This window comes from Scyliorhinus torazame, chromosome 17 (assembly GCF_047496885.1).
Source record: "Scyliorhinus torazame isolate Kashiwa2021f chromosome 17, sScyTor2.1, whole genome shotgun sequence".
Lineage (NCBI taxonomy): Eukaryota > Metazoa > Chordata > Chondrichthyes > Carcharhiniformes > Scyliorhinidae > Scyliorhinus > Scyliorhinus torazame.
In genome coordinates, this window is record NC_092723.1 from 180,057,799 (window position 1) to 180,080,710 (window position 22,912).

Here is a 22,912-nt window from a genome sequence, read left to right on the forward strand (position 1 = left end):
CCAAACTCATTCAACCCATTGGGGAACCTTCAAGAGTCATCCAAAGTGAAGCTTGCAGAAAGTGATTTTTAATTCGAGGTTTGTTGTGGATGAAGAATCAATTTCAGATTGTGGCACAGTCTGTTAGTGCACTGTAGTGGAGTTTACAACAACAGCACTTCGCATCTGTATACATCTCTAATGCATTTCACAGAAGAACCATCAGACAAAAACTTGACACTATCACTGAAGAATAGTGTAGAACTGGTTGTGATTAAGTGAATGTTAATGTTAATTGAATAGAAGCTGGTAGTTTTCAACTTCTATCCCTTGTGATGTGTGGGAGTGAGCCTTTGATGTGCCGTCCAAATCTGAGTTAGAGGCTTCAGCATTCGAACCTCATTCTAGAGCGTCCCAGTGAGTTCCAGCTGTCATTTCTAGGTCCACATCCAGCAAGACACTCTCCACTGGATGTATGTGACGTTCTCTCTCATTGTATGAACTGGGAGTCTATGAAAGCCTAATACTATCGGCTGGTACGACGATGATTTGGGCTGTCTTACAGCTATTAATTGGCCTCTGATTTTATTTCCGCCACTTTACACTATTCTCCGAGGGAAAACTGAGCAGATGTAAAACCTTAAAGCCAGGATCACATTAAACTCTGGACTACAGGTCTGCATTGCCACAGAACTGGAGTTATTTCAACAGGTTACAAGAAACAGAAAGAAGTGTAAAGTGATGCATTTTGATAGGATGAACATGGAAAGACTACAAAAAGTGGTAAAATTCTTAAAGGAGCACAGGTTCCTGGGTGTATATGCGCGTAGGCCATTGAAGGTGGCTGGGCAGATGGAGAGCAGTTAATAAAGCAAATGTATTCTAGGCTTTATAGGGACACATAGTACAACAGCAAGGAGGTTATGCTAAACTTGTACACCAGTTAGACCTCAGCTGGAATATTGTGTACAGATCTGGGCCCCACACTATAGGAAGGATGTGAACACATTGGAGACGGTGCAGAAGAGCTCCACAAGAATGGTTCCAGGGATGAGAAACTTCAGTTATGCGGATAGATTGGAGAGGTTAGGACTGTTCTCCGAGAGAAGAAGGCCAAAAGGAGATTTAATAGAGATGTTCAAAATCTCGAGGGGGCTGGACAGAGTAGACCGGGAGAAACTATTCCTGCCCATAAAAGGATCAAGAGGGCAAAGTAATTTGCAAAGAAAATAAATTATGATGTGAGTCAAAAGATTTTCACACAGTGAATGGTTCGGGTCTGGAGTGTGGTGGAGTCAGGTTCAATCTCAGCATTCCAAGAGCGCATTAGATGATTATTTGAATAGAAACAATGTGCCAGGGTTGCCGTGGAAAAGCATGGCAATGGCGCCATGTCATGGTGCTCATTTAGGGAGCTGCTGCAGACACAACGGGCCAGATTCTGAAACAACGGCCAACAAATTCCGTTACCGTTCAGGGACCGGCAGAAAATTGTGACGCCCCGAATCACACCTGAGGTTCGAGGCCTGGAGCTGGCGCATGTTAGGCCTCGGTCTCCATTGGCGGATTGCAGACATCCAGCTCACTGCTCAGAACATTACCAAAATCATGGAACTAGTTAGCAGACAAGCTCTGCACGGTAGCACGGTAGCACAAGTGATTAGCACTGTGGCTTCACAGCGCCAGGGTCCCAGGTTCGATTCCCTGCTGGGTCACTGTCTGTGCGGAGTTTGCACGTTCTCCCCGTGTCCGCGTGGGTTTCCTCCGGGTGCTCCGGTTTCCTCCCACAGTCCAAAGACGTGCAGGTTAGGTGGATTGGCCATGCTAAATTACCCGTAGTGTCCATAAGGGTTGGGAGGGGTTATTGGGTTGCGGGGATAAGGTGGAAGTGAGGGATTAATGTGGGTCGGTGCAGACTCGATGGGCCGAATGGCCTCCTTCTGCACTGTATGTTCTATGTAAATCTATGTAAATTTGATCCGGGTCCTGCAACCAGCATTGGACTCTTGAGTAGCGTATCCATTAGAATCAATGATGGTCACCATTGTCTTGCATTAAAGGCTTTCTTCACAGCACTTGCACCTAAATTGAAAAATATTAATGGCCGTGATAGCTTAGCAGCATCACCTGGATAAATTCCTTGTGCTTTCCAGTTGACCTGAGTGTTTTGAGTTTCTCAGTAATTTGCACAGTGAGATTTATTTCTGTTCGAAACTAACTGAAATTATTTTGTTTTAATTTACCAGGAATCTTTTGTAAACCAAGATGTAGAACATGGAAATCTTTATGCTAAGATAATTTTAAAAAGGATATTCAATAGTTCAAAGTGGGGTAGCGGAGCATGAAATTCTCCCCCATACAGTGACCTTACTGTGTCAGATTGAAATTGATAGCAAATTGAGCAACGTTTTATTTTCCAACGAAAACTCCCCCTCCACTATCTTAAACCTAAGATAGTGTTTTCTTCCAGTTCAGAGCAGTTCTACCAGCCTTGTCACAATTGAAACTGATACTCCGAGGTTGAAAAATGTCAGCCAGAGAACGTGTGGCAGAACACAGCAGGCGAGACGTTGCGCTGAGAGACATTCCAGGCTGACCGAGCAGAACAATTACAACGAGCAGGATGCAGATACTGCAGAGGACAGCGTACAAAGGAAAAGAGGTATCGCCCAGCGCGGGGACAGCAGTATGTTAACGGCAAGAATCCGAATTTCATCAGTTTGATGAAAGATTATACACCGTACAGTAGGTTGGTGCCGCCAAGTCTATGGGTGATAAATATTTTGTGACTGTTGGAATGACGACTGCAGAGGGAGAGTATCAAGTGAACAAGAGATGCCAGATAGACACTGGTGCAGCATGCAACATCACGGCCTTCACAGACCTGTGCGAAGTGGCTCAATGTGGCAATCCAAGAATGAAGCTCAAAAGAGGTGATAGAACAATGTTCATACCGAGGCCGCTTTCGCTCAGTTGGCTGGACAGCTGGTTTGTGATGCAGAGCGAGGCCAGCAGCGCGGGTTCAATCCCCGTACCGGCTGAGGTTATTCATGAAGGCCCCGCCTTCTCAACTTTGCTCCTCGCCTGAGGTGTGGTGATCTTCAGGTTAAATCACCACCAGTTAGCTCTCCCCCTCAAGGGGGAAAGTAGCCTAGTGTCATCTGGGATTGTGGTGACTTTACGCTTACTTACATACCATGGGGACAAATTAATCTTGAGAGCCCAATGCAATGGCAAGAATGAAGATGTGGAGATCCAGATCATTGATGACAAGCAACAGCCACTCATCTGCACCGGAGCAAGTCGAAAGCTTGGACTGGGAACCATAAATGTGCAAAGAGCGATTTACAACGTGTCGCAGCACACAAACCATTGACTGCTGAACAGATCCTAGAGCAGTACAAAGACGTGTTCGCAGGGTTGTATGTCTACCTGGAGAATATCATCTAAAAGGAGATGAGATCAACTCAGCAGCTGCCAAGAAGAGTTCCAGCTGCCTTCAAGTCAAACCTAAAAAAACAAGATGGAAGAGCTGCGAAGGAAAGGAGTAATCAAGAAACACCTACAGACTGGATTCGCAGTATGGTACAAAGAACAAAGAACAGCACAGGAACAGGCCCTTCGGCCCTCCAAGCCCGTGCCGACCATGCTGCCCGTCTAAATTAAAATCTTCTACACTTCCTGGGTCCGTATCCCTCTATTCCCATCCTATTCCTATATTTGTCACGATGCCCCTTAAACGTCACTATCGTCCCTGCTTCCACCACCTCCTCCGGCAGCGAGTTCCAGGCACCCACTACCGTCTGTGTAAAAAAAAAACTTGCCTCGTACATCTCTAAATCTTGCCCCTCGCACCTTAAACCTATGCCCCCCACTAATTGACCCCTCTACCCTGGGGAAAAGCCTCTGACTATCCACTCTGTCTATGCCCCTCATAATTTTATTAGACCTCTATCAGGTCGCCCCTCAACCTCCGTCGTTCCAGTGAGAACAAACCGAGTTTATCAACCGCTCCTCATAGCTAAAGCCCTCCATACCAGGCAACAGCCTGGTAAATCTCTTCTGCACCCTCTCTAAAGCCTCCACATCCTTCTGGTAATGTGGCGACCAGAATTGAACATATACTCCAAGTGTGGCCTAACTAAGGTTCTATACAGCTGCAACATGACTTGCCAATTCTTATACTCAATGCCCCGGCCAATGAAGGCAAGCATGCCGTATGTCTTCTTGACTACCTTCTCCACCTGTGTTGCCCCTTTCAGTGACCTGTGGACCTGTACACCTAGATCTCTCTGACTTTCAATACTTTTGAGGGTTCTACCATTCACTCTATATTCCCTACCTGCATTAGACCTTCCAAAATGCATTACCTCACATTTGTCCGGATTAAACTCCACCTGCCATCTCTCCGGCCAAGTCTCCAAATGATCTAAATCCTGCTGTATGCTCTGACAGTCCTCATCGCTACCTGCAATTCCACCAACCTTTGTGTCGTCTGCAAACTTACTAATCAGACCAGTTATATTTTCCTCCAAATCATTTATATATACTACGAACAGCAAAGGTCCCAGCACTGATCCCTGCAGACCAAAGTCACAGCCCTCCAATCAGAAAAGCACCCTTCCATTGCTACTCTCTGCCTTTTATGACCTAGCCAGTTCTGTATCCATCTTGCCAGCTCACCTCTGATCCCTTGTGACTTCATCTTTTGTACCAGTCTGCCATGAGGGACCTTGTCAAAGGCCTTACTGAAGTCCATATAGACACCATCCACTCCCCTACCTGCATCAACCACATTTGTGATTTCCTCGAAAACTCCATCAAGTTAGTGAGATACGACCTCCCCTTCACAAAACCGTGCTGTCTCTCGCTAATACATCCAGTTGTTTCCAAATGGGAGTAGATCCTGTCTCGAAGAATTCTCTCCAGTAATTTCCCTACCACTAACGTAAGGCATACAGGTCTGTAGTTCCCTGGATTATCCTTGCTACCTTTCTTAAACAAAGGAACAACATTGGCTATTCTCCAGTCCTCCGGGACATCACCTGAAGACAGGAGTCAGTCCACCTGGCAACCTGGGACATACATACATGGTGGAAGTGAAGGACTAAATATACCAGCACAACCGCAGGCATCTGTGAACAGTTAGAAATGCTCTTCCTTCACTGTAAACAGCCTGTGAACAGCCAATCAGGAAGCTGGGATCCCACCAGCTGCACAGAGTACAGATTAACCATCACTCCCAGAGATCTACCATTATCCAGCAATAGAAATGACACAGCAACATTAACACGGCAATAAGTACCACGGGAAGGACACACCCCAGAGAAGGAACAGCATCCAGACAAACAGCCAATGACAACACACATGTGTATCATTATGAGGCCGACGTGATTTCACTCTTTAAAAAATGTTTTATATTTATTTTTATCCTATTATTCTTACAAAGCCATTGGGCAGAGTGGGCAGAGCAAGACCTTAATCCATCTCATTGCTTGCTCCAAAAAACAATTCAAATTCAAATTGGAGCTAATCACGGTCTCCACAAGAGAGACGTACAGGATCTAATTTGATAAGAAAAGACATTACACCTCATCTTGGGTTTGATCTGAGCCAAAAGGCTGAGAAGCGATACCTGCATGATTTACAACTGTTGTGAAATATCTGTCTAGAGACTGATGCGAACAGTTTGTTAATGCATGCGAACAGTTGTGGTCTAGTGGGTAACTTGGGTAACTCACAGTTACACATGGTAGTGCATGCAATGTTGTCTGTTGTCCATTATGAAAAAGGGGATGTTTGGGTTTCAAAATACAATCATTACTAACTGTCTTACCTGGCTTGCCATAGTAATGTGCCCTCTGCCGTGAGGGAATGCCTGGGGGCTGCTACTTTATATTCAGTTCAACAAAGACATTGCACCAGAAAGGCTCGATTTGGAATGGTATAAATACTTAAAGGTTAAAAATTGCAAGCATTGTTGAAAGAGTGAGGGAGTGGGACTGACCGAAATAATCAGACACACCCATACAGACCCAATGAGCTGAATGGCCTCCGTCTGTGCTATACTAATCTATGATTCTATCACTTCACAGAAGGAACATTACGTCACATAATACAACCTGTGCTATCCTTCTGTGAAACTGTATGAAGTATATGTAATTGCTTTGCACTGGTGAAATCAATGTTGGGTTAATTACAGGTCGGACTGGATCTTTTTTCTTCTCAATGCATTGACTAAGGTAATTAGAAGTTAAGCACATTCTCATTCAAGGGTCAGTAAGTGGTAACTTTGACTTGGGAGAATTTCTCCGCAGTTTATCTGTAGAGGGCAAACTAATTTTGTCATTTTACCTCTTGAGATGCTTTACTTTGAAGTGTGATACAGAACACACTTTGCACAAGAGCAAAATATGGCAGACGCTGGAAATAAAAACAGAAAATGCTAGAAATACTTAGCAGGTCAGACAGCATCTGTGGAGAGAGAACAGAGTTTAAACGGGCACAACACACTGGACATGCAAACGGACAGATCGCCCATGAAATTCAACAGAGTGAACGGAAAGGAATGCTGTTCCAGGGGCAGGGGCTGGTTGCTGTTGTGTGGAAGTTGGGGAGGTCTGGACATTTTCAGTGAAAGAATTTGGAAAGAGGTTTGTGAGAAATCAGTTAAATGAAAGTCGCCACAGTCCCAGAGGACGTACGGCTGCTTTCCCCTTTGAGAGAGGGAGAGCTGATTGGTGGTGGTTTAACCTGAGGGTCACCACACCTCAGGCAAGGGGCAAAGTTGAGAAGGCAGGGCCTTCATGAATAACCCCAGCCGGTAAGGGAATTGAACCCGCTTTGCTGGCTGCGCTCTGCATCACGAACCAGCTGTCCAGCCCACTGAGCTAAACCAACCCCCTTAAGTCAGTACACAAATAGTGAAATAAGTTGTTTTTGATTCATGCCTGGAAAGCTATTTGGTTCAATGCTCACCGCAAGCAGATAAATGTTCCACAGATCGATAAATATATCCACTTGAATGAACATCATTGCTTTTGATTTGAATAAAGGCAACTGATATGATAATTGCCGAGACATAAGAAATACTGCTTTGCAATTTGACATTCTTTTAATTTGTCACACGTTACATGCTGTTATCTATCCTTTTGAATATTGTAACCTCAGCAGGAAATCTGAAGAGTTAACGTTTTACCTTAGCAGGTACCTTTGAAAAATTCCAAGTGTTCATTCACTGCCGTACTTTGTGGTTGTTAAATGAACAAGAATGACAGACATTTGGGTTCTTCGATCACTGGACTGAAAAACAAGAAAGTTCAATTTGTGCTCCAGCCGTGACCAAGTTCCAAATAAAACAGTTGCTTCGTGAACCTCAGTAAAGGTAATTGTGATGGTATCAGGCATGAGCTGGCTATGATGGACTGGGCAACATTACTGAAAGGAAGGACAGCGGACAGGCAATGGCAGGCATTCAAAGAACGAACAGGTGAACTCCAAAAGTTGTTTATTCCTATTCGGCGCAAGTAGAAAGAACTGTGGCCAAACCATGGCTTACAAGGGACATTACAGATAGTATTAGATTCAAAGCATTAAAATTAGCAAGAAAAAGCAATAGACCTGAAGATGGGGAACTGTTTAAAATTCAGCAAAGGCACACCAAGGGATTGCTTAAGAAGGGGAAAATACAATATGAAAATAAGCTAGCATGGACCATACCAACTAACTAAAATGTTCAACAGGTATGTAAAGAGAAAAATATTGACAAAAACGAATGTTTTCAGTCAGAAATGAACAAAGAAATGGCTGAGGAACTAAATTCATTCTTTGCTTCTGTCTTCACAAAGGAAGACATAAATAATGTACCGGAAGTTCTGAGAAACTCAACTTTTAGTGAGGAGCTGAAGGAAATTAGTATTAGTAGAGAAATGGTTTTGGAGAAATTAATGGGATTGAAGGCGGATAAATCTCCAGGGCCGGATAATCTACATCCCAGACTACTTAAAGAAGTGGCCGTAGAAATAGTTGATCCATTGGTGGTCATTTTCCAAAATTCTTTGGACTCCGGAATGGTGCCTACAGATTGGAGGGTAGCTAACACAAGCCCACTAATCAAAGAGGGAGGTAGAGGGAAAACAGGAACTATATGAACCAGTGGACATGATCTATTTAGATTTCCAGAAGGTCTTTGACAAGGTGCTGTATAGGAGGCTGTTAAATAAGTTAAGAGCCCATGGGGTTAAGGGTAAGATACTGACATGGATAGAGGATTGGCTGACTGGCAGAAGGCAGAGAGTGGGGATAAAGGGATCTTTTTCAGGATGGCCGCCCGTGACTAGTGGTGTGCCTCCGGGTCGGTGTTGGGACCACAACTTTTAACAATGTACATTAATGATCTGGAAGAAGGAACTGAGGGCTCTGTTGCTAAGTTTGCAGATGATACAAAGATATGCAGAGGGACAGGTAGTACTGAGGAAGCAGGTGGGCTGCAGAAGGACTTGGATAGGCTAGGAGAGTGGGCAAAGAAATGGCAGATGCAATACAATGTGGAAAGGTGTAAGATTATGCACTTTGGTAAGAAGAATGGAGGCATAGACTATTTTCTAAATGGGAGAAGGCTTGGGAAATCAGAAGCACAAAGTGACTTAGGAATCCGAGTTCAAGATTCTCTGAAGGTTAATGTGCAAGTTCAGTCAGCAGTTAGGAAGGCAAATGCAATGTTAGCATTCATGTAAGAGGGCTAGAATACAAGAGCAGGGATGTATTTCTGAGGCTGTATACGGCTCTGGTCAGAGCCAATTTGGAATATTGTGAGCAGTTTTGGACCCCGTATCTAAGGAAGGATGTTCTGGCCTTGGAAAGGGTCCAGAGGAGGTTCACAAGTAGATCCTTGGAATGAAGAGCTTGTCCTATGAGGAGTGTTTGCGGACTCTGGGTCTGTACTCGTTGGAGTTTGGAACGATGAGGGGGGATCTTATTGAAACTTACAGGATACTGAGAGGTTTGGATAGAGTGGACGTGGAGAGGATGTTTCCACGAGTAGGAAAAACTAGAACCCAAGGCTACAGCCTCAGACTGAAGGGATGATCCTTTAAAACAGAGATGAAGAGGAAATTCTTCAGCCAGAGAGTGGTGAATCTGTGAAACTCTTTGTTAATAAGTGGATCAGGGATTATGGGGAGAAGGCAGGAGAATGGGGATGAGAAACATGATGGAATGGTGGAGCAGACTCGATGGGCCAAATGGCCTAATTCTGCTCCTATGTCTCATGATCTTATAGACCAGTAAGCATAACATCGGTAGTAAGAAAGTTGCTAGAGTCCATTATCAAGGATTTCATAGCACAGCATTTGGAAAGCAGAGGTGTAATCAGACAAAGTCAGCATGGATTTACAAAAGGGAAATATGCTTGACAAATCAACTGGAATTCTTTGAATATGTAACTACTGAGTTGACCAGGGAGAACCGGTGGATGTGGTTTATTTGGACTTTCAGAAGGCTTTTGACAAGGTCTGATATAGCAGATTACTATGTAAAGTTAAAGCGTATGGGATTGCGGGTAGTGTCTTGAGATGGATTGAAAGTTGGTTAGGAGACAGGAAGCAAAGAGTTGGAATAGTGGGGTACCGCAAGGATCTGTGCGAGGATTTGGGCAAGGGAACTAAATGTATTATCTCCAAATTTGCAGATGATACAAAGTTGAGTGGGAGGGTGAGCTGTGAGGAGGATGTAGAGATGTTTCAGCAGGATTTGGACAGGCTGAGTGAGTGGGCATATGCATGGCTGATGCATAATAATGTGGATATATGTGAGGATATCCACTTTGGTAGCAAAAGTAGGAAGGCAGATTATTATTTGAATGGATGTAAATTGAGAGAGGTGGATACTCAGCGAGACCTTGGTGTCCTCATGCATCAGTCACTGAAAGTAAGCGCGCAGGTACAGCAGGCAGTGAAGAAGACAAATGGTTTGTTGGCCTTCAGAGCGAGATGATTTGAGTCTCGGAATAGGGATGTTTTACTGCAATTGTATAGGGTATTGTGTGCCGTTTTGGTGTCCTTATCTGAAGAACGATATTCTTGCTAGGGAGGGAGTGCAGCGAAGGTTTATCAGGCTGATTTATGGGATGGCTGGACTGTCATATGAGGAGAGACTAAATTGTTTAGGATTATATTAATTGGAGTTTAGAAGAGTGAGAGGGGATCTCATAGAAACTTATAAAATTCTAACAATTAGGCAGGGTAAATTGGAAAAAATTTCCCGATGGTGGGGGAGTCCAGAACTAGAGGTCATAGTTTGAGGATAAGGGGTAAACCTTTTAGGACTGAGGTGAGGAGAATTTTCTTCACCCAGAGAGTGGTGAATCTGTGAAATTCACTACAACAGAAAGTAGTTGAGGCCAAAATGTTGTGTGATTTCAAGAAGGAATTAGACATAGCTCTTGGAGCTAAAGGGATCAAGGGATATGGGGGGAAAAGTGGGATCAGAGTATTAAATTTGACTGTCAGCCATGATCGTAATGGATGGCTGAGCAGGCTCGAAGGGCCGAATGGCCTCTTGTGATGTCTGTATGTGCATGTACATAAGGGGTTAATGTGTAATCAGTAGCACCAGATGATCACTAGAGGGTCCGGACCAACAGGGGTATAAAAGAAACCACATTGGGTCTCCCTCTTGGGTGCACTGTGACCAGGGCAGTATCAGATTAGTTCAGATGGCTAGTGGAGTTACGTATAGTTACTGTAGTTAGATCTTATTAACCTTATCACTAGTATCAAAGTTAAAGTAAAAAATTCATGCAATTATTGTTATAGTTACTCAATAAACCTTTTGTTACTACTGGACGAGATTCAGAAGACCTCATCATTAACCAAGGATTGAGTAGCACATGTTACCTACCACACAGGTAATAAAACAGCCTCCTGCTTACATTTTCTATGTATGTTTAGTAATCTGGTGTCAGGCCACACAAACGACATGTCGTGCCTAATGGAGCTAGTCTTGAGTGATTAGCGCCTCGATGCTGGTCATGTTGGCTTGAGAGAGGATGCTGGTGGACCACCTTTCAGATTTGGAGATCTTGCTGGCAGTACTTTTCCAGTGCTTTGAGATTCCTGCTCTAGGTTGTCCAAGTCTCCGAAACATATAGGAGGGCAGGGAATCATTGCTGACTGCTAAACAAAGAGATCTAGAGGTACAGGTTCATAGCTCCTTGAAGGTGCAGTCGCAGCTGAACAGGGTGGTGAAGAAGGCATTCAGCATGCTTGGCTTTATCGGTCAGAATATTGAATACAGGAGTTGGGATGTCTTGTTGAAGCTGTACAAGACATTAATAAAACCACACATGGAATACTGTGTTCAGTTCTGGTCATCCTATTATAGGAAGGATATTGTTAAACTAAAAAGAGTGCAGAAGAGATTTACGAGGATGCTACCAGGACTTGATGGTCTGAGTTATAAGGAGAGGCTGGATAGGCTGGGACGTTTTTCCTTGGAGCGTAGGAGGCTTATAGAGGTCTGTAAAATAATGAGGGGCATAGATAAGGTAGATAGTCAACATCTTTTCCAAAAGGTAGAGGAGTCTAGAACTAGAGAGCATAGGATTAAGGTGAGAAATTTCTTCACAGAGAGTGGTGAGCATCTGGAATGGGCTGCCAGAGGCAGTGGTAGAGGCGGGTACAATTTTTTCCTTTAAAAGACAGTTAGACAGTTACATGGGCAGGGTGGGTACAGAGGGATATGGGCCAAATGCGGGCTAGTGGGACTAGCTTAGTGATAGAAATTGGGCGGCATGGAAAAGCTGGGCTGAAGGGCCTGTTTCCATGCTGTAAACATCTACGACTCTAAACTATGACCTGAGACATGAGAACTAGCTCCTGGAACCTCCCTCATGCCTTTTGCATTCTGCAGCCATACTTTTACAACCAGCCTAGTGGAAGCAGGGGAGCGTGGAAATTTGGAACACAACATATTGGTCAAGCTCCCTGGGCATGGTCCCATCTCCACAAGCCTTTCCTAGAGTTAGGCTCCCGATGGTAATGGCAGTGGCAGGAGCCAAGTAAGGTACTGAATATGACAATTAGTCCCTATGCTGGCAATGCATTGAAATTGTCTCAATGCTGCATGGGCCTCCCGCTGTGTCAGGAAGCTGGGAATGAATCAAAGGTGGCTTCATGTTGGCAGTTTGGAGCATCAGCATCTGACCTATCAGAGTTAAGTAAAAGCGAACAGAAAGACTATAAGCAGCACGTCCACAGGCATTTGGAACTGTTCCCCCTGCACACTGAGGTTATTCTGGTCCTTGTGCCCTCTCGCTCTCTGTCTAGGCAGCAGTCCCCTTTCTCAGTGGGCCTACTGGCCAGCCACCCCTTCAGTCCTTCCATTGACCCTCCTCCGTCTGTGTGCCACCCAGTGTCCCTAATTAGTTGGCGAATGCGGAGTCGTCCTGTTAATTGATCGCTTCCCACAAGAGTCGGCCGCGGCGAACCTCCGAAATGTGCGGGCATCGGGTTGCCAACGTCTGTGGGTATATTCAGCTCTGCCTATCCCAGTGCTGCCAGGCTGAGCACCAAAGCTCTACATTTAGTCAAATGTGAGCAAATGAGGGAGCATCAACTGATACAAGACTGTTTGAAATAAGTGCTCAGAACTGGAGATGGTGCAATTTTACTGTTGGGTGGCCATTATCCCAAGGTAGGACCACACTTAATTTATTTGTCCTGCTATTTGTTTTCAGTCTTCAATGGTCAAATTAAGTAAGGGAATTTAAAGCTCAGTGGCTGTAAGCTTTTTTCGAAAAAGCACCGGTGTAGAGGCAGCCAGCAACTCCTTAACATGCTGTTTGCAATCAATGGTGTAGCGCTGAACACCCGAGGGCATTGTGCGCATCAAACCAGGAGTGTGAACTATATTAGATATCATTTATTATCCCATTAGTTAAAGGTTCTGGCCAATTACCTATTCACCTTAACCTTGGCATCATTGTGCCAGTAAATATGATGGACCATGGTAAACAATAGGTTTAACGATTTATCTGGACTCCTTTCACGTTTAACTATATCTAAATTTTACATTACTTGTATATTCTTTGAGTAGGCAGTAAAATTTAGATATAGCTAAAAGTGAAAGGGGTCCAAACATGATGTTAAGCTTACTGCTTAATATGGCTCATCTTATTTTGCCTGTGCTTATTTGTATTAAATTTCATTTGTCACAGTTCTGCTGATTTGCAGCTTCCATCAAACCGTTTTTTTAATGTCCCTGGGTACTTCCCCTCCTCCAAGTTTAGCATCATCTGCAAATTTGGCCAGTTTGCATATGAATCCTGAATCTAAATCACCATTGTATATCTTGAGAAAGGTAAGTGTACCCCCACCACCCCTGGTCTCTCCAATTAGAATCTCCTTGGCACACCTCAAACAAGTTGCACTGTGAAAATCCCACTAATTTACTTCATGCACTAGTTGTTCAAAAGAAACTGAAAGTTTTTTCCCCCGAAATTTAAGTGCATCGCACGATGCGGTTTCCCACTGTCCATCTAAGACACTGTTTTCTCAAAATAGTCAAGTAGGTTGATTTAGGCAGAATCTTGCACTTTTTGAAACCATATTGGCTGTTACCAAATTACTTTTGCTGAGGCAATCATAATTGATTCCATTTTATTAGTTATTGTTGCAAAACTCATGAGTGTGTAGAATGCCAATTTAGATGTGTCTCCAGTTAGAGTAACAAGTACTGAGCTCGCTTATCCAGAGTCTTGTGGAACCTCCCTTACATTCAATTTTGTATGCAATTACAATAGAAATTTAGAACAATTGTTAATTCCACTGTTATGGAATTATGATCATTAATGATGTAGGTATCGAGAAAAATATCCAACAATGGTAATCTTAATTCCTGGTACCATTGCTTCCACAGCTACCTCTTCATGCAGCACTGATGAATCTAGATCTTATTTCAAACATGTACAAAAGTCTTTCATGATTAAGGTCAATATTTATTGAGACATTTTAGCTTGAAAACATCTGTATGAAATTTAACACATCAGACTTAACCAGTTTAACCAGACTTTACAGGTCAAAGGAAGGATGATGGAGGTCATTGTTCACAATATAATTTTTGTCACTTAATTTTTTTTCAATATATCTTCACATCCCATTTGATGACATGTACACAAAATACAGTGAGGTTCTTGAGAAAATGGAGAACGAGTAAAATGAATTTTGTGTGTGTTTAAATTTGGGCTTTCTAACCTATTCCTGTTTAGACCATCATACCAGATAAGGATGGTCCTAGATAGACGAGCAGCAGGAAGCTTACCAGTGCTGGGTGCTTTGTAACCTGTAAATTGGTTTAGCTGCTAACACACCGGCTGTATTCCCGTGCACACTTGATTCCTAAGAGTTGGCTTGTTCCAACCTACACTTAAATTATCTGGGCTTATGCAAGTCGGGTGCATTCCCACAGGAAATGAATGTGCCCCTCCACCTCAGATTAAACAGAAGCACCACTTATACAGATGTGTCAGCGGTTTGGCTTGGAGATTTATTAGCACAGTGTTAGATTTCCACAACACCTGGTTCACCAAAATAAAATTCTTTCATCCATCTACATTCTCAAAATCCCATAATTTGCAAGTGATGTCTATCGCTTCTGCGGTGTTTACGCATCGTCTAGTTGTTGAGATATAAATCCTGCCAATCACAATGATGATAAAAATCGGTAGTCAAAAGGTCAGTTTTAACAGTTGTTCATTAAAGGTCCACCTCACGTTTCTTCAGCCACAAAGTGGTTCGACAGCCATGTAAACCTCTCGGTTGGGACAGGTTGCAAAGCCGAGGTCTGGCTGCCTACGGCGGAGGTGGGATCTGCACACCTAGGAGATCATAGGCAAAAATGTTCCAGAAAATTGCGAACACGACAAAGATGGCGTATGATAAAACCATGACCCACCAGGCACACTGCTGGTGCAGATTTTCCTCGTAGCTGCGCAAGATGATGAGTCCCATACTGATGCCCACCACTGCACCAGCCAGGTGTGCCATGAAGCTGGGCTGGGGGCCGGAAGAAGGAAGTGGAGGAGAGAAACGTAGCCACACAGCACGGCCAACCTCAGAGCTCACTGCCAAAAGGAAGAACAGGAGTTTAAAAATTCACAAAAGGGAAAAAAAGACAATCCAAACTACAACCCCGTGCTTTACTACCTATATAAATTTTCCAAATGAATCATGAATGATGTGAATCCAGTCCTTTCCATGTGAATCTGAAGACCTTTAGCACTCTCCTATTTTAACTCGATTGGACAGGAGGCAATCTGGATTGGTTGGCGATAACCTCTGGTTAGTTGAGGCTCTGTGCAGTGGGAATGAATGAGATGTCAGTTTTTCTTTGCCATCCCACGTCTGGATCGGGGGATGTTCACATGAAGCTGGGGGGGATTTTGAGGCATCGCGCTTAGCTGAAACATGGTGGGAGTATACCGAACGTAGCAGGCTACGATTACTTCCCTATTCAGTCGATGGCGTGGCCAATCTTCATTCCCAAGGATGTACTGCTGGATGATTGGGGCTGCTTCCAGAGTCAGGCTATAGGCTTTTTCGTGGCGATGGACGTGGGATCTTGTCTGCTACTTTAGGACTTAACTGTGCGGAGCGTGCATCACGCACACATTGCACAGCTTCTGCTGGTGGCCGAACCAAAGAGGAGTCCAGAAGGTAGGTTTTAGTTCATTTTTTCACTTTCAGGAGTCCTGTCTGGGCTCCACAGGAACAACTTAGTTCTCCCATACCCAGACCTATCTTACATGGGCCCAGAATAAGCTGGCTGAACTGGTGATGGCGGGGGGGGGGGGGGCTCATTCGACACCCATAGACCGCCAAGCTGCGCTATTAGACAAATTTGATAACAGTTTTCCAATGATGTAACCAGTAGGGAAGATAAGGGGAACCGTTGATGTAGCATACTTGGATTTCCAAAGCATTAAGATGCCAAACCAAAGGTTAGTATGCAAGGTAAGGGTTCATGGAGTGATATATTGTGGATAGAGGATTAGTTAATGGCCAGGTAGCAGGGTGCACGGATAAATTAGACATTTGCAAGTCAGCAGACTCTGACTAGCAGAGTGCCGCAAGGATCAATGCTGGCTGGGGTCTCATTGATTTACAATCTATATTAATGAGTTTCTTTCTTTATTCTTTCATGGGTTGTGGGCATTTATTGCCCATCCCTAATTGCTCTTGAATTGCGTGGCTTGCTAGGCCATTCAGAGAACGGTTAAGAGTCAATAACATTGCTGTTTGTCGGGCGTCACGTGTAGGCCAGATCGGGTAAGGACGGCAGATTTCCTTCCCTGAGTGAACCAGATGGGTTTTTACAATCAATGGTTCTCATAGTCACCAAAGTCATTACTGAGACTAATTTTTAATTCCAACTTTTTTATTAATTGAATTCAAATTCCACCAACTGCCATTGTGTGATTTGAATCCATGTCCCCAGAGATTTAGCCTGGGCCTCTGAACTGATTCTCAGTCCATCACCACTACTACAATGCCACCATCTCCCCACTTAGACAAAGTCACAGAGTAATGTATCCAAATTTGCTGAAACAAAGCTAGGTGGGAATGTAAGCTGTGAGGAGGACACAAAGAGGGTGCAGAGAGATGTAGACAGGTTAAGTGAGTTGACAACAAGGAAACAGGTGGTATATAATGTGGAAAAGTGTGAAGTTATTCACTTTGCTCATAAGAATAGAAAATCAGAACACTTTCTTGAAAGGTATGTATAATAACTCGAGGAGACTCGATGTGGCAAGTAATGAGTTAAATGATTTATTGATCAAAAACAACTATATACACTGAGGGTTTGGAGAGCACAACTATATAGGTCTACTCCTAACAACGCCTTGGCTTCAACTGCCAACCTCCAGCCCCGGGTTCCACATTCACGCTCCAGCGGCTCTAACTACCACTTGACCCGTGAAGGATCATCCATCAAAGGGGCCACATCACCACCTTCCTCCCCCCCTAAACGCCTGAGACCATCTATGACAAATCAATAACAAACAGTTAACATATAGGCAGACTAACAGCATTATTACAGAAGGGACTGCAGGAAAAGACAATGTCAGTCTGCCCTGGGGCTTGCAGATCGTTGTGGAACCCCGCAACTCTGTCAGCTGACCACACAGTTTCCCTCGATGTAGCAGATGTGATGACCACCTCTGGAGCTAGGCCTTTGCCGGCCCCTTCTTCTGCCTCAGTCACCAAAGCCAGTGGCCTGCCTTGGCCCCACCGAGAGCAAGGAAATCTCTGGTTCAGGGTACATGTCTGGTACATAGGAGCTTGATGCGGGACACACTAGCTGGTCTCCTGGAGTTTGCTCGATTCTCTTGCGTAAGTGGTCATCATGGTTCTTTACTCAATGACCACATATGAGACTGACCCTGCCTTCTCCACAACTCTCCCTGACACCTGGGCAGCTCCGCCACCAAAACCCTTGCCAAAATGAGGTCTTCAAATCTGTCCCTTTTTTGAGACTTATGACCTTTCTAAGAGGCTTGCCTGGCCTCCATCCTCCCTAATAAATTTGGGAACACAAATCTAAACTGGTACATAGGCGCTGACCCATTAGCAATCCTGCAGAGGTGACCCCGCTGGTGACATGAGATGTCGTGTTTTAAGACAACCAAAATATTTGCCAATGCCAACAGCCTATGAGTCCGCTTTTTTATGGAAGCTTTGAATGTCTGCACTGCTCTCTCCACCAACCCATTCGAGGCAGGATGGTAGCACAAAAAATGCATCGAGACTTGACAAAAGCCTGAAATTCGTCAGCCGCGAATGTCGTTCCATTGTCTGATACCAACATTTAGGGAAGACCATGGATCGCGAATATCTGCCTTAGTTTGTCAAGAGCGGGTGTAGCTGTGGTGGATCTCATGAGCTGAACGTCCAGCCACTTGGAATGGGCATTAACTGGGATGAGGAACATGTGCCCCAAAAAGGGCCCTGGCAGAATCTCTGTGAAGCCATGCCCAAAACCGGCCCAGCCACTCCCAAGGGTACACGTTCGCTGGTGACAGCAATGCTTGCTGGGTCTGACAATTCTCAAACCGCCCAAACACTTGCTCACTTTCTCTGTAATGCCAGGCCACCAGACATGGCTTCTGGCCAACGCTTTCATCCTGCTCTGGCCAGGGTGGACATCATGTGACTCCTGGAGCACTGGCCGTCGCCCTGGCGGTGGTACGATGACACGGGTCCCCCGCAATAATACCCCGTCTTCGCAGGTTATCTCGTCCCTGCAATGAAAATACGGTTTCATTTGCTCTGCCTTGAAAATGTGCCACCCTGTTAGCACCATTTTCTTGACCTTCAAGAGCAATGGATCTCTACCTGTCCACAATTTAATGTGGGCTGCTGGGACAGGCAGAGTGTCCAAAGAATGCAAAGCAATATTATCTCCCGCGGAACAGGCGGTGACGGTATGGTCTATGGCAATGAGGGACGGCTATAAATGCATCAGCATATGAGATCGGTGTTCCTGGCCTATGATGGAAAGTATGCTACCAACAGCAAGGTCAATCTCTGTTCCATGCCCAAGGCAAAAGGCAGCACTGGCTTATCCTCCCAAAAAATAGCCTGGGATAGTGCAGTGCCATCTGTAGATGCACTAGTGAAATTTCTTCACCGCGTAAATAACTGCTTGGATTTCTTTGTCGATTTGAGAGTATCTTATTTAGTCTTTTCTTCGCCTTGAAGAAACGCAGTTGGTCTCTCCACCCCATCTCTCATTCTCTGGGATGGAACTGCTCCAACTCCAGATGGCGAGGCGTCACAAGTGACCACTCATGGTTTGCTCAGGTCAAAGTTCATGAGCAATGTTGACGACAGAGAAGCCTGTTTGACCTGGGCAAACGCTTCTTTCTGCAAGTCTCCCTACTTCCATCACTGATGTTTTTTTTGAAAAGCTGGTGTGAAGGGGCCAGAATTGTTGTTACGATCGACAGGAATCTTCCGTAGTAATTGACCATTCCTAGGAAGGACTTCAGTTCTGTCCCATTCGTAGACGCAGGCACTCCCTTAGGAGCTTTCACCTTGTCTTCGAGGGACACAATCCCTTTGCATCCACTTTGAACTCGAGGGATGTAACCTCATCAGATTGAAAGGTACATTTCTCACGTTTTAAACATAAGTCAGCCTGGGTACCTCCTCCAGGTTTTCCCCATGCTCTTTGGGAGAAGCATGTGTAACTTAGACATGGTCCAAGTATTCCACCACTTTGGGGATTCCTTGTGACAGGCTCGCCACAGAGTGCTGAAAAATCGTGCAGGTTGTCAAACACCAAATGGCCATCGAATATACCGGTGTAACCCCTTGGTGTAACGTATCTGGCACTGGTTGGGCTCGGAAAAACCGAGGTGTAGCCTTGGGGTTTAGGTAGACCCCTTTTATCCGACCCAGCTCTCTCTGGAAAATATCCAAATATTTACACAGAAGCTCTTGAAATCTCCAATCTCGGAAACGAAATAATTAGAGGCATTTCAGTGTTATTTGCCCATGAGACTGGGCCTCTGTCCTTCAATCACCACAGTGGTAGCTGAGCTGACTGGTTACTTTCAGATACAGGCACAGAGATTGTCTCTCCGGTGTCTCTAATGTATCTCCGGTGCACATGGCTAAAGTAGTCTCAGATTGGCTCAGACTTGAGGGTTGCAGTCCCTTCTGGAGATGCTTGAATATTCTTTCATCTATGACAGTGGCTGTGGCGCCAGTGTTGACCTCCATTGAGATGGCCATTGACCATTAAGGCAATCTCAATGGGAGGCACCTTGTTGAATTGGACCTGATTGAGTGTGTAAGCCTCGGATCCATCGTTTGGTTCCTCCGCCAGCTTATTTACAGGGGTTGGTTTTATCATCGGACCCCTTTTGCTTGCAGCTGAAGCAGATAAAATTCTTGCACCGACACGTCTCTTGGGAGTGGTCTCTCCCACATCGGAAACATGCCTCAGACCCTGGTGCTGAATGGATCTTCTCAGGCTCCGCTGTGTCCGCACTCGGGCTCTTCCGATGAGCAGCCATTTCCCACCATAATAGGTTGACCTCAGTTTGCTCACCTTGCAGCTGACTGACACCTTGCCCTCCACACACTCGGTCGCTTGGACCACCGACATTGCTTTTTTTAAAGTGAAATATTGGTTTCAGCAGTTTCTAATGCAGGCCGAACTCGCTGTGATCTGCCAGCTTTGGGAATCTGGCCACGAAGACGGGGACTCTTTCCCCTGACTCACTGATAGCAGAGTGCAATTTGGACCTCGTCAACGGAAGGTCAGGGGTTATGGTGATCCTTAACTAACTTTATCAACAGGTCGAAGGTTTAAGTGTCTGGAGCTTCAGGTGATGTCAAACTCCTCAGCAGGCTGCCGACTGTGCACAATATCACCTTCTGCTTTGCCTCAATTGTTATTTAGTTTGCCATGAAAAAAAACAACACACCTCTCAATGTACTGCCCCCATCACTCAAATTCAGAGCTGAATGATTCTATTTTTCCAAACGCTGGCATCTTTAACAGAGCCTGCACCTTTTTCTTTCAGACTTCGAGTGATCACTCTCCTCCCCCTCTAACTCTGCACTGCCGGCTTTCATAGCATCATAGAATTTACAGTGCAGAAGGAGGCCATTCGGCCCATCGAGTCTGCACCGGCCCTTACAAAGAGCACCCTACTGAAGCCCACGTATCTACCCTATCCCCGTAACCCAGTAACCCCCACTTAACATTTTTTGGACACGAAGGGCAATTCCGCATGGCCAATCCACCTAACCCGCACGTCTTTGGACTGTGGGAGGAAACCGGAGCACCCGGAGGAAACTCACGCAGACGCGGGGAGAAGGTCTCCGACTCCGCACAGACAGGGACCCAAGCCGGGAATTGAACCTGAGACCCTGGAGCTGTGAATACAACTGCTAACCACTGTGCAACCGTGCTGCCCGTGCTTTCAACAACTCATCCGGTTTGTCCTCGTCGCCAGTGTAACAGCTCGAGGCGGCTCGATGTGGCAAGTAATGAATTAAAGGATTTATTGATCAATAACAACTGTATGGACTAAAGGTTTTAACAACACAACTATTTGGGGCTACTCCTAACAAAGCCCTGGCTCCAACTGCCACGTGGCCTGCGAAGGGGCACCCATCAATGGGGGCCACAGCAGCACAGTGATGTTGATGCACAGAAAAACTTGGGTGTACTCGTACAAGGAACACAAAACGTCAGAGGGTACAGCAAGCAATTAGAAAGCAAATGGCCTTTATTTCAAGGGGACTGGAGATAAAGAATAACCAGCCTTGCTATTAATTTATGGGGCCTGGAATACTGTGTGCCATTTTGTTCTCCATATTTAAAGATATATTTGCATTGGAGGCGGTACATTGAAGGTTCACTTGAATGGTTCCCAGGATAAGGGGGGGTTGTCCTGAGCTGAGAGGTTGAGTACACTGGGCCTATATTCTCTGAAGTTCAGAATAATGAGAAGTGATCTCATTGAAACCATAAGACCATAAGACATAGGAGCGGAAGTAAGGCCATTCGGCCCATCGAGTCCACTCCACCATTCAATCATGGCTGATTTCAACTCCATTTACCCGCTCTCTCTCCATAGCCCTTAATTCCTCGAGAAATCAAGAATTCATCAACTTCTGTCTTAAAGACACTCAACGTCCCGGCCTCCACCGCCCTCTGTGGCAATGAATTCCACAGACCCACCATTCTCTGGCTGAAGAAATTTCTCCTCATCTCTGTTCTAAAGTGACTCCCTTTTATTCTAAGGCTGTGCCCCCGGGTCCTAGTCTCTCCTGCTAATGGAAACAACTTCCCTACATCCACCCTATCTAAGCCATTCATTATCTTGTAAGTTTCTATTAGATCTCCCCTCAACCTCCTAAACTCCAATGAATATAATCCCAGGATCCTCAGACGTTCATCGTATGTTAGGCCTACCATTCCTGGGATCATCCGTGAGAATCTCCGCTGGACCCGTTCCAGTGCCAGTATGTTCTTGCTGAGGTGTGGGGGCCAAAATTGCTCACAGTATTCTAAATGGGGCCTAACTACGTTGAAGATTCTGAAGGGGCTTCACAGGATAGATACTGAGACACCGTCTCCCCTGGCTGGGGAATCTAGTACAAGGAGAGGCACAGTTTCAGGAGAAGAGGATGATTATTTAGGACTGAGATAAGGAGAAATGACTTCACTAATAGGGTTGTGAATCTTTGGAATTCTCTACCACGGACAGTTGTGAATGCACCACCAGTGAATTTATATATATGCCCGAGTGGCACTTCTAGGATGCCGGCTGGCAGTGCCAAGGTGCCTGGGTGCCAGAGGGAGAGCCAGGGTGCCCCACTGCCCTGGCCCCAACTACCTGGGGGTCTCCATTAGCTAGGGAGCCCCCCCCCAAGAGCCATTATGGCTGGTCCATATTCATCTGGACCAGTCCTAAATGGTACCCTGGCGAGGTCTCCCAGGTGCGGCCATTGAGTTCCGGCCGCCGGGAGAATCTGCCAGGCGTATATTTAAATGAGCCATACGGCTCATTTAATTATGTTGATCTGGGTCACGCCCAGTGAGGGCGAAAAACAGCCTCGTCCAACACCACGCGATGAGGCCGCTGAATCATGCACATTAGAATTTTAATTCAAGTAATAATCGGGAACTGAAAAGCTAGACTCAGTAATGGTGACCATTGTGAATTATCGTAAACACCCATCTGGTTCACTAATGTCCTTGAGGGAAGGAAATCTGTCGTCCTTACCTGGTCTGGCCTACATGTGACTCCAAAGCCACAGCAACTCTTAATTGCTCTTCTGAAATGGTGTGGCAAGTGCAAGGGAAATTAGGGCTGGGCAACAAATGCTGGCCTTGCCAACGATGCCCATAT

The 22,912-nt window shown here is 45.2% G+C and overlaps 1 protein-coding gene across 4 annotated transcripts in view; it reads right to left on the reverse strand.

The window, feature by feature from the left end:
- Positions 1-7,121: 7,121 nt before the first annotated feature.
- The window catches only part of rhbdl1 (rhomboid, veinlet-like 1 (Drosophila)), a 333,009-nt gene continuing 317,218 nt past the window's right edge, over positions 7,122-22,912 (reverse strand). For 3 of the 4 annotated variants that reach the window (XM_072481757.1, XM_072481755.1, XM_072481758.1), the window contains one exon: positions 13,955-15,100. In XM_072481757.1, coding sequence (XP_072337858.1) covers positions 14,829-15,100 — 272 coding nt within the window. In that variant the 3' untranslated portion in view covers positions 13,955-14,828. Of the gene's footprint in view, positions 7,282-13,954; positions 15,101-22,912 lie in introns of those variants that run through there. The other variant, XM_072481756.1, reaches the window with a different exon arrangement.